Source organism: Meriones unguiculatus, chromosome 8 (genome assembly GCF_030254825.1).
Source record: "Meriones unguiculatus strain TT.TT164.6M chromosome 8, Bangor_MerUng_6.1, whole genome shotgun sequence".
Classification (NCBI taxonomy): Eukaryota; Metazoa; Chordata; class Mammalia; order Rodentia; family Muridae; genus Meriones; species Meriones unguiculatus.
In genome coordinates, this window is record NC_083356.1 from 78,811,068 (window position 1) to 78,822,331 (window position 11,264).

At 42.1% G+C, this 11,264-nt stretch overlaps 1 protein-coding gene across 1 annotated transcript; it reads left to right on the forward strand.

The window, feature by feature from the left end:
- Positions 1-6,560: 6,560 nt before the first annotated feature.
- LOC132656028 (olfactory receptor 1L4) lies at positions 6,561-7,499 on the forward strand. Its single transcript, XM_060390587.1, has one exon. It carries the CDS (start codon positions 6,570-6,572, stop codon positions 7,497-7,499), a length of 930 nt encoding a protein of 309 aa, XP_060246570.1. The 5' UTR covers positions 6,561-6,569.
- Positions 7,500-11,264: the final 3,765 nt, after the last annotated feature.

An 11,264-nucleotide genomic window follows, 5' to 3' on the forward strand; every position in this document is an offset into this window, starting at 1 on the left:
GGTCTCCCTCTCTGCTACCAGTCCCCAGTGTGGGTAGGAAAAGCACACCTCTGAAGCTAGATGAGCATTTTCAGGAGGCCTCCTTCGGAGCCTGGGAGGCTGATCTTTGCCACCTGGCTCGCCACTGGGCCTGTTTTAAACCTCAATCTCTCCTGTAGCCAATGCAGGTAGGCAGGCTGGGTTGGGGAGGTCTTTGCAAACAGGCCGTTAGTTTCAATGTGTTCAAGTGGTCTTCCTCCCTACCCAGATCCTGTGGTTGCCTCTTCCTCCCATCTTTCTCCTCATACTTTTCCTTCCTTCTTTTGACTCTGTCTCTCTGTATGTCTTTACCAATAAGTGTGTGTGTGTGTGTGTGTGTGTGTGTGTGTGTGTGTGTGTGTGTGTGTGTATGTTCCTTGGGACAGATATTTGAAGTACCTCCTCTGTGAAAAACACAATCCTAGGCACTGCCCTGGGCTCTTAAAGGGTACAGTCCACACCCTAGAATTAGTGATCCACTGAACGTTCTTTTCCAGGAAATGAGGAGAGGAGAGGCCGAATGAACAGAACGGGGCAGATACCGCAGCAGGTAAGAGCATCTCTGGAGCGGGACTGTACCAGTGAGCTGCCTCAGCTCATTCTGTTACCTGTCAGATGGCGCATTGTGAAGACGGAATGAATCGATACATGTGAAGAAGCTCTTATAGCAATGCCCGGCCCAGGTAAGCACTGGGTAATTACCTTCATTGTGTGACCGAGAAGAATGCCCACAGGATGAGGTGTGTGGAAGGGGCTGTCTCCCGTATGGGATCTGGACTAGGTGCGGCCAGCTTGGTAGGAAACAGAAAGCTGCTTTTCAGAAATACCACTTTGAGCAGTTGTGATTAGCCAGGGTGACACAACTGTGAGTTGAAGGTGGTTTTTGTTGTTCATTTTCCTGGAGTTTATACTTTTATAGCCAGGAATGGTGAGGAAAATGACCTGTCAACACCAACACAGAAATGAAACAAAGTACTCAGCCCAGATAGAACAGAAACATGACCCTGACAGCCAGCCTCATTCTTCCTGGAACAGCCATAGAGAGATCCAGGGATGAAGCCTTCAACTCGTATCAGAGATGGTCCTGACATCATATGACAGATAATTTAAGATTAGTGAGGCCATGAGACTCTGAGCACCCGATAAGTAAGGAATAAAAACCACAGGAGGGGACAGTGATGTCCCCAGCAGAGACATTCAAACAATTGGCTACTCATTTGTAGGTCTGAAGATAGTGAAGATGTCGTCATGGAGCAATGGGTGAGTGAGATGATCTGCGGATTCGTGATCCACCCATGTGCTGTGCACCACGGTTGATTTAGGAAGTATCTTACTTCTGACATTCTATAGAATTTGGACAGTCTCTTAAACCTAACACAATCAACCAGCCAGATGTTATTACCTTCTTTGATATGGAGTCAAGGCTCATGCCAAGTAAATAACATTTACTTACGGGTTCTCAACAGCAGAGTCAAGTCCAAAACCAAGTTCTTGTGAATCTAAGTCCATCAGACTCTCTGTAATGCTAGGCAGGCCCTTTTGATATACATCCCAGAATGACTGAAGAAGCTTGGAGCGTGACCTGACCTCAGAGTAGAATACACACACCTAGATTATGCTTGGAGCTTGAATCCACTTCCAAATCCATAAAAAAAACTAGCAGAGAAAAAAAGAGAGATCTCAGCTTGGGGATATCTTTGAGATAGCCTAAGGTTATTTTAATTCAAACACCTGTCCACGTTTACTAGACAGGAGACTAAGTGAGCAATAGCATCACAATGGTTAGAGGGTTTCTAAAATCAGGAACTGGAGACTTGTCCTCCACACCCCAACTCTGTGTGCCCCATGACTGATAGAGTGGACACCTTGTAACTGTTAGAATTCTAAAATATCTGATGAATATCAGAGGTTTTACTTACCTCCTCATCCCATTTTACAAGAGGGTCAAGCCAATACGAAGGAGCCCTACAGCTTGCTCACGTCATGTAGGAACCTTAAGTGAGCCACTGACCATAAAGATTACCAGGTTAGACTCACTGGACCTTAAATGGTGGGAGTAAAGCAAGAAACCAGAGCTATCAAAAGGCAAAAACAAAAGAGGACAAGCTTCAACTCACGGTGAAGGGGAGACACTCCCAAGGCAGCAAGCCCCTCCTGATACTGTGAGCATGCCAGCTCTGGAATGGTGAAAGATAGAGTTTAGAGATCAAAAGCGCTGCAACTCCAACACAAGCAAAGCTTTCATGTCAGACCTCCATGCTGAGCCCAGCAGGCACAGTCTGTAATCTATATTTTCACAGCTGCCCTTACAAACAAACATTAGCTGGTCACAGCTAAGCAAGACACCAGAAAGACCAGAAAACTTACATATAACTGCATAATTAATGAGAGAGAGAGGCAGAATTAAGCAACCTTGAAATTGTGGTTCCTAAGAGAATTAAAGCAGAAGCAAGAAGTGGACAGAAGCCACTAGTGTGGACAGGACACACTAAAAATGGGTGGATTGTTTACAGTGAGCAATCTGGGGGTTCTTCAAAGGCTTTCAACCTGAAATGAGGAGGAAATAAGTCAGAGCAAGATACCACCTTCTCTGTAACCGAAAGACAAGAACTGCAGCTCTAATCTGACACAGGAATGAAAACAGGGTAGAGGCAGAAACTTCAGTGTGGAAAGAGAGGAACTCAGCCCCCATGGGACCTTGCAGAGCCTAAGCTGGGTGTACCCTTAAAGGGGAGTGTGCACCCACCGCTGAAGATCTGCTTGTCTTGAAGCTGGGATCAAAAAGTGGGCAGATACCAGGAGCTGAGTTTCTAAAAACCAGGATCCAAGGCAGAGCCAAAGGTCATGGGCTGGTGCCAGGAAATCTGAGAGCTGCTGTCAGGATCCTGTGAGGTTAGTTAAGGCCTCTCTCTACAGCTGTCATTCCTCTGAAAGCAAGGGAAAGGACCGACAGATGGGTTTGTAGCTTAAGGTGTGGGCAGGGCTACGAACCACTTGTAAAAGAGCTGGTCGGACTCTTTCCTCAAGTGACATGTGTGTTTTCAAAGGACACAGGCAAGTAGGGCAGAAAGTAGCGTGCACACGTACACTTACATGCATGAGCATCTTTATCGATAGATATTCAGACATCAAATGACCTCCCTAAGGCATGAAAAAATACACAACACTATTAGGTTGAGCTAACTGAAAAGGGGCTGAATTCTTGCCCCTGAGAAGATGATATTTATTTATTATAAGTTTAAACATGGAGATGATAAAAATAGCCTATTAATCCCAGTGCAAACAATGTCCCAGGCATGATGGCAAAAGCCCCTGAGGGGAAGTGGAATGAATCCAGAGAGTAAAATGAGCATGTTGACCAGGTATAAGGGAGTTGTTTTATGTTGGACATATCTGTAATGGTTTTCAACGCTCGTGAGCTCCAACATAACTTTCCATTCCTCATAATCTATTTGTATCTATGTGTGTATACCTAGCAACAGGCGGTGGAAGAAGAAGTTGCAGATAGCATATACACCTATACCTAACTCGTACAACTCTGTCTAGTTCTACATGAAGTAGAATTGCAGGGCAATTTCACCCATTTAATTATAAAATTATGAAGATCATGTGTTCAGATTTCTTGAAAGCAAACAATATGATCTTACCACCAAAATGTGAGATTCTGCACCTAAGTGAATTCCATTCTGTCATTCTAGAAGGTGTACACATTTCAAAGCATCATGTTATAGACAGCAGACATATGTAATTTTTAATATATCTATCAAATAAAAAGGAACTATATCATAAAGTTATTTTAAAGGCCATAAAGTTCATGTGACATCTCCCCCCAGAATGGGTAATGGTCTAAGGAGGGAAGAGTCTGGAATAATCATTCTGGGGAGTTTGGACAAGATCTGGCCCCTCAGATAGCAAAAAGGTCACCAAGGTGTTAGCAACCTCTATTCTTAGTTTTCTGGATGGGATGTTGGTATTTGAGAGACCCATGTGGGATTAACATTCTTGGTTCTCTCGGTGCCTCTCTGGGAGTTCTAGGACCTCTGTGCCCCTGCAGCTGAGGGTGTAGCTGCATTGGCGAAGCGCTTGCCTTGCCTGCAGGGAGGTCTGGGTTCAATCCCCAGCCCCATAAGCCCAGCATGGTAGCACATGCCTGTAGTTCCAGCACTCAGGAAGATGAGACAAGACGATTAGAAGTTCTGTGTCATCTCTGGCTGCAAAGAAAGTTCCAGACAGACTTGTGTACATAAGAGTCTGTCACAAAAATAAAATAAATCAAAGATGACCACCTGTATTTACACACATATCACCGCAAACATACCATCCATGAGGGGGGTTATTTATTTATTTATTTGTGTAAAAATACGTTTATTTGTAAAAAAAATCACCAGACTACAGCTTGCTTTTTTCACTTAACAAAACAACAGACAGCACAGTGAAAGCTATAGACTAGCTTGACCAGAAATAACTGCAGCTCTGCCCTCAGCTGGCCTGCATTGAAACCACAGCTGTGCTGCTTACTAACTGTGTGTTCTGTGAAGTTGCTTACATTTGTCAAACTAATTTTTTTATGCATAAAAATGGGAATGATAATAATGTCGTTTGTTAGGATTCGAAGGGGGACTATCATTAAAAAGGCATGTAACATACATGTAACTACTGTGTGTGGAACAGGCTGAGTAGTGATTCAAGTGTGAAGGGGTGTTAGCCATCTGATCTCTTCAGAGACAACATATGAGTGATAAGAATATACTACAAAATGTCCTTTTAATTTTTATCACCATTAGTCACTGTGCAAGGTATGATTTCTGTTACGCTTTATCCAAATTGGGCCTATTTATGTCTTTTTTTTTCCTCTTTTTTTCCCATTTATATTGATTTTTACATTTTTATTTGTATGAGACTGTCCCTATCAGTCCCTGAGACTTATTTCCAACTGTCTTTCGTATTTTCTGGCATTTTAAACTAAGATACTTTTCTCTATTACATTTTCTAATACAAGCAGAATATGACTATTTTCTTTTCGTGTCTGACAGCCACACACCTGTGTTTTCAGGACCTGAAGAAGGGAGGCAGGGAAATTGTAACTTCCATCCAGCTTGGGAAGACTGCACAGCAGGGCCCTGTCTCAAAAAACAGAAACAGCACGAGTCCCTTTAAAGTTATCTAATATCTGGACAGATTGTTAAAACCTTCATTATTCTTTACATGATTTTTAGGTTTTTAGGTCTTCATTTCCTTAATACACGCTCAAGTTGTTTAAGAACAATAATAATTGCATCTTTGCAGAAGTTTATGTCCCTTTTCCTTGGCGTTTTATTCGGGTATATTGATTGTACAAAATAATGGGTTTTGTTGTGACAGCGTCATGCATGCACAGGATCTAATTTAGCCATATTCACACCCTTCGCCCTCTCATGAACTTGTTCCTCTTCTATTTCCTTTGTAGCCTTCGTCTACTTTAATGTCTTCTTCCCCCCCCCCGAGTCCACATATGAAGAAAACATGCAATGCCCGACATTCTGCCCCTGACTTATTTCTACTTCTACCCAGTTTCTGAAAATGGTATGATACTGATTTTCTGTAGATCTTAAACTGCTCCAGTGTTTATATACCCAGCTCGGCTGGACACCTTCCACGCATCCTGTTTCTTTGGTCTTCAGTTATCGTCAGCTTAACACACCACTTGAGCAAAGTGTCTTGGTAGTGACAGTGGGGCACCTTGCCTTTACTGCTTATGTGATGTCGGTAGAAAGAGGCTCGAAGAGTCTAGAATTTAAATCTAAATTGTTGTGATACTTAAATGTCCAACATGAAAGCCAAAATAAAAAGTTTGCCAAAATAAAAAAAGAAACAAATTTAAGTAATTAATTTCAGTAACACAGGTCGTTCCTTGGGTGATATTTCTATATTGAAGGGGAGAGCTGGCTCTGAAGTTCCCAGTGAAAAATTCGTATTTTGTTATTTCTGTGAAAATGTTAAATATTGGTCCGATTTTCTCTGAGGGTTTATGGGGTGCTTATCTCAAGTGTATGTTTAATAAGTACCACTAATTAATTTAGCTGTGCATCATTATACCATCCCTATCATCACCACTACTCCAGAAATCCGGAGGGAAAAAGTTTTAGTGGGAGGATCTCATGGATGCAGAGGGCTTGAATGAGAGCATCCTGACTCAGAGAGGAGATCGGCACCTCAGTCTCTAAAACCAGTGTGAAATGAAAGCTAAGGAGTTGGTCAAAAAAAAATATATATGAATATATATATAAACACATCTATTCGGATGGGGAAATGAGAGCTCCAGCATACCAAGCCACACAAGTTTCTCACAACAAAAGGAGCGCTTTCATCCTCAAAGAGGCCATTTAGAATTTTTCAGCTTGTATGGTGTTACTGTTTTGTATCTATTTTTCATCTAATTTCTTTAACTAAATATATTTTAATCCCTTCAAGGGATTTCCTTGAAGGCCAGAGGGTAGGAGAGACACTTTCTTAATCAACCGGTCCTTCACACCTTTCCCAAATTCTTCCAAAATCTATCCAGAGACAGGGAGATGAACAACCACAGCAGCAGCACCTCAGACTTCATCCTGCTGGGTCTCTCTTCCAATCCCTGGATGCAGAAGCCCCTTTTTGCCATCTTCTTCGCCATGTACCTGGTCACCGTGGTGGGGAATGTGCTCATCATCCTGGCCATCCGCTCTGACTCCAGGCTCCACACCCCCATGTACTTTTTCCTCAGCAACTTGTCATTCATGGATATCTGCTTCACAACAGTCACTGTGCCCAAGATGCTAGTGAACCTGCTCTCAGAGACAAAGACTATCTCCTATGTGGGATGCCTCGTCCAGATGTACTTCTTTATAGCTTTAGCAAACACTGACAGCTACCTGCTGGCCTCCATGGCCATTGACCGACTGGTGGCCATCTGCAACCCTTTACATTATGATGTGGTGATGAGGCCACGACGCTGCCTCCTCATGCTGCTGGGTTCTTGCACCATCTCCCATCTCCATGCCCTGTTCCGTGTCCTTCTCATGTCTCGCCTCTCATTCTGTGCCTCCCATGTCATTAAACACTTTTTCTGTGACACCCAGCCTGTGCTGAAGCTGTCCTGCTCTGACACATCCTCCAGCCAGATCGTGGTCTTGACTGAGACCCTGGCTGTCATTGTGACCCCCTTCCTATGCATCCTCTTCTCCTACCTGAGAATCATTGTCACTGTGCTCAGGATCCCCTCTGCAGCTGGAAAGTGGAAAGCCTTCTCTACCTGTGGCTCCCACCTCACTGTAGTGGCCCTGTTCTATGGGAGTGTCATCTACGTCTACTTTAGGCCCCTGTCCATGTACTCAGTGGTGAAGGACCGAGTAGCCACTGTTATGTACACAGTAGTGACTCCTATGATGAATCCTTTCATCTATAGCCTGAGGAACAAAGATATGAAGAGAGGTCTGAGGAAGTTAAGAGACCGTATTCACTCATAGAAAGGTCAAATTATAAAACATATACTTGAGAGATAACCTAAGACATTGTCAGGCTACTCGGCCTTTTTACACATCTGTGGAAGACACTCTATGGAGTAGCAAGGGGAAATGCTGAACATCAGCATCACAGATCTGGAGGTGAGACACGTGCTTCTGTCAATCAACTCAACCAAACACGTGCTCATTCAGACTATGTGCTGCAGGAATCCAGCTTTCAGAATTTTTGCCATGATCAATAGATTGGCAATTGCCTCTTCAATAAGCATATCTATGTTCCCAAACCTGAGAATTATAAATAGATCAGTGTTTAGTAGAATAACTTAAGTGATCTTAGTTGGAAATTGGGGGAAGCATCCCGAACTAATGAACTGAGGTCATTCTAAAGACAGATTGAACATAGGCCAAAAAAAAAAAAAAAAGATTCAAATGTAAAGGAATGGGCAGCACATTTCAAATGGTGGAGAGGTCTCATTGGGTAGAGAAAGATAGCATGGTAATACATCTGAGAGATGGTGAGGACGACAGTGGGTGTAGCTTGTTCAACTTAAGAACAAGGAGAATAAAAAAGGAGAAACTACAAAAATATTTATAGGTCTCATTCTGGTTCCACCACTAACTCCATAACAGTGAATCTCAGGACAGAACTTCTTTTCCACTGCTCTTAATTCTTTTTTTATTTATTATTTATTACAGTTTATTCACACTGTATCCTGGCTGTAGCCCCTTCCCTCTTCTCCTTCCAGTCCCATCCTCCCTCATCTTCTTTCCCTATGCCCCTTCTCTAGTCCACTGATAGGGGAGGTCTTCCTCTTCTATCTGACCCTAGCCTATCAGGTCTCATCAGGACTGGCTGCGTTGTCTTCCTCTGTGGCCTGGTAAGGCTGCTCCCCGCTCTGGGAGGAGCCACTGAGTTCATGTCAGAGAGAGCCCCTGCTCCCTGCAGGTCAAGGATCTTCCCAAAGCTTCCTTCATGAGATGCCAGTATATCAGGCAAGATATGCACAAGGCTGTACTTTACAAATAAACAACCCAAAGTTTTGAAATCTTAAAAACAAAGCTTTAATTCTTAGTTATGTCACATGCCTGTTAATCCCAAAAATGGGAGGAAAATGAGCAAATCATCATGGCCAAATTAACTAAAGCAAGGTTTTTTCATTCATCTAAATAGGCTACCTCCCTTAAGGTGGGGTTCAAGAGGCCAACATTGGATATGTGGAAGCTAAGGGTTTTTATAGCTAAGGGGTAAGGAGTTTCTAAATGGGAAACTTGATGGACAAAATAGGCACGGTTGCAAGAACAGAACACAAGCATAAAAAATTAGTACTAACTGAAACAAAGACACAACTGCAATACGGACATGACAAGGTAGTCATAACAACAGTTAGTCACAGATTATAAAGCCCTTTGGACACTCTGGGACCTTTTCCAGAATTCAAACACTGAAGCCAAAAAGGCTATCAAAGCATGGACTTGTGAATGGAGAGCATTAATAACTACTACATAGGTTACAGCACAAACATATCAATGTGCTAATGTTTTTTGATGTATTTGGGTGTTTTTGTTTATCATGTATTTTATGTATATGAATGCTCTGTCTTCATGCCCATCAGAAGAGGAAAGCAAATCCCACTACAGATGGTTATGAACTGCCATGTGGTTGCTAGGAACCTCAGAACCTCTGGAAGAGCAGCCAATGCTCTTAACCACTGAGCCATCTCTCCAGTCTGTGCTCATTGTTTAATGAATGATTTCTAGTTATGATATCATTAAAATATCCATGCAAGATTTAGACTCACCACTGAATCTGTGTGCTTCAAGTTCTCACCACTAACAGCGTTTCTCAACCCCAAACTTATTATCAGCAAGACCAGAAGTTTAAACATATAACCATAGGATTGAAAGATGCTGAACGGTTTGGTGCTCTAACGAAACGCAGAAACGCCTAGGATGCAAATAAAAAGGTCTCTTCCATTGTTATTACATGTTCATTCAGAAATCTAAGAAAGTACCCAGCAAGCCAGAAAGAAATTCAATTTTCAATGCCTTCATATTTGTGCAAGCACACCAGGCCTTAATCATTTAGCTTTGAGATGCTGAGCTTGCTAAATGCCTGCTTTCTTTAATTGGATGCCGTAGTGTTCTCATGCCAAATATTAAATAAGATATTTCTGAATATGAAAACAATGCTGGCATATATTAAAAAAATAATTTATTCTAACCTGCAGTAGCTTATAAACCCAAGTAAATCCTCTGACTCCCGGAACCACCACATGTGCAGGTGTGTGTTAGGGTATCAAACTATGTGGTTCAAGCCATCTATGAACTCATTACATAGTCCAGGCTGAGGAACTCATTACAAACCTCAAACTCATGGCCCTCCTTCCTCAATCTGTTTTCAAAGGCTGGCATTGTAAGTGTGAACCACTATGTCAGGCTCCTTCTGTACTTGTTTATCTAACTTACTATGATGTAGCACCAGACCTTTTTTTTTTTTTTCACTCAAAAAATATGTGGGAACTGAGAAGTCAAGATCTTTTGTGAACAATCTTATATTTCCTAAAGTTCAAACTAGAAAGAATTCCAGATAATAAGGAATTATAAGATAGATCTGTAGGTACTAAGAGCTCCCAGTCTGGTTCTGCTAAGTCCTCGATTTTTCAGTAGAATTTGGGATATCACCACTGTCAGAACAAGAGACCACTTCCCAAAAAACATCCTGTTTGCTTCCAGGAGAAGTAAGGGAAGAGGAGAAGTGGTCACTGAATGAAGTGAAGGTTTTTCCTAAGCCAAAAGTTGAATAGAAAGCTCCCTCATACCTTTGAGAACAGACTGCCAATTTCTTTCCCCTCTGCTCTTTTCACCACAAAGGCTGGCTGGATACAGTGGGAGAAAACTTCTAAGGATGTGTCCTTTGATGGGAAAACTTTAAAAAGATCATTAAAGGAAGAACTCATTGTGTGCACGTTAATACTGGAAATTTGACTTGATACGGAGGCAGAAAATTCAGTTCATCGAACATATTTTCCAGTTTAACAGAGCAAATTCTAAATAGTAGCAATACTGTATAGTGTGAGAAATAATGAGGACAAGAGGAAGGGTGCAGTGAATTTCCACCATTGAAGAGCCCTATTCAAAAAGGCATTAGCAAGGGCTATTTTAAACTTTAGAGAATAGCCAGAAAAGTCAAGAATTTTAAGATTCCATGACTATTAGCCAGCACCAAAGTATGAGTAGAGTTTCAATAGTAAGCCTGGGGCATTAACCACGGGTGTTCGTGACGTGCAGCCACCGATGTCAGTGCGTGTGTAAAAGAGGTTGGAAAGGAAGCTACATCCAGAGGGCTAACCGGAGGGAGACTGTGGGCTCACTGATTGAAGTGTGTGCTCATGCTCCACTCTTAAGCCTGTGTTTTTCTAAATGGAAAGGAGATAACATTCTCCTGTTAACGTATGCTTATTGCTTGGCAGTGTCATACATTTATATGATGAATTTTAGTTATTTTCGTCCTTTATTCCCCTATGTCATATCTCTTCTCTCATGGAAACCCTTCTTCTCCACACACACCCCACTACTCGTAATTTTGTTCAGTTTAGGTTTTTTGTTTTTTTGCTTTTTTTACTTTTTTTGGTTGTCTTTTTTTCATGTCTAACCTACCTAATTTAGTTAGAGCTTCCACCTGAATACAGAGGGTAGTTTATTTTCTAGAACAAGGGCCACTAATCAGTGGCTACACTGTGGAGGAAAATGACACCACCACTCTCCAAA

Coding starts and splice junctions, on each gene's coding strand:
- LOC132656028 (XM_060390587.1), top strand. CDS start 6,570: ATGAACAACCACAGCAGCAGCACCTCAGACTTCATCCTGCTGGGTCTC.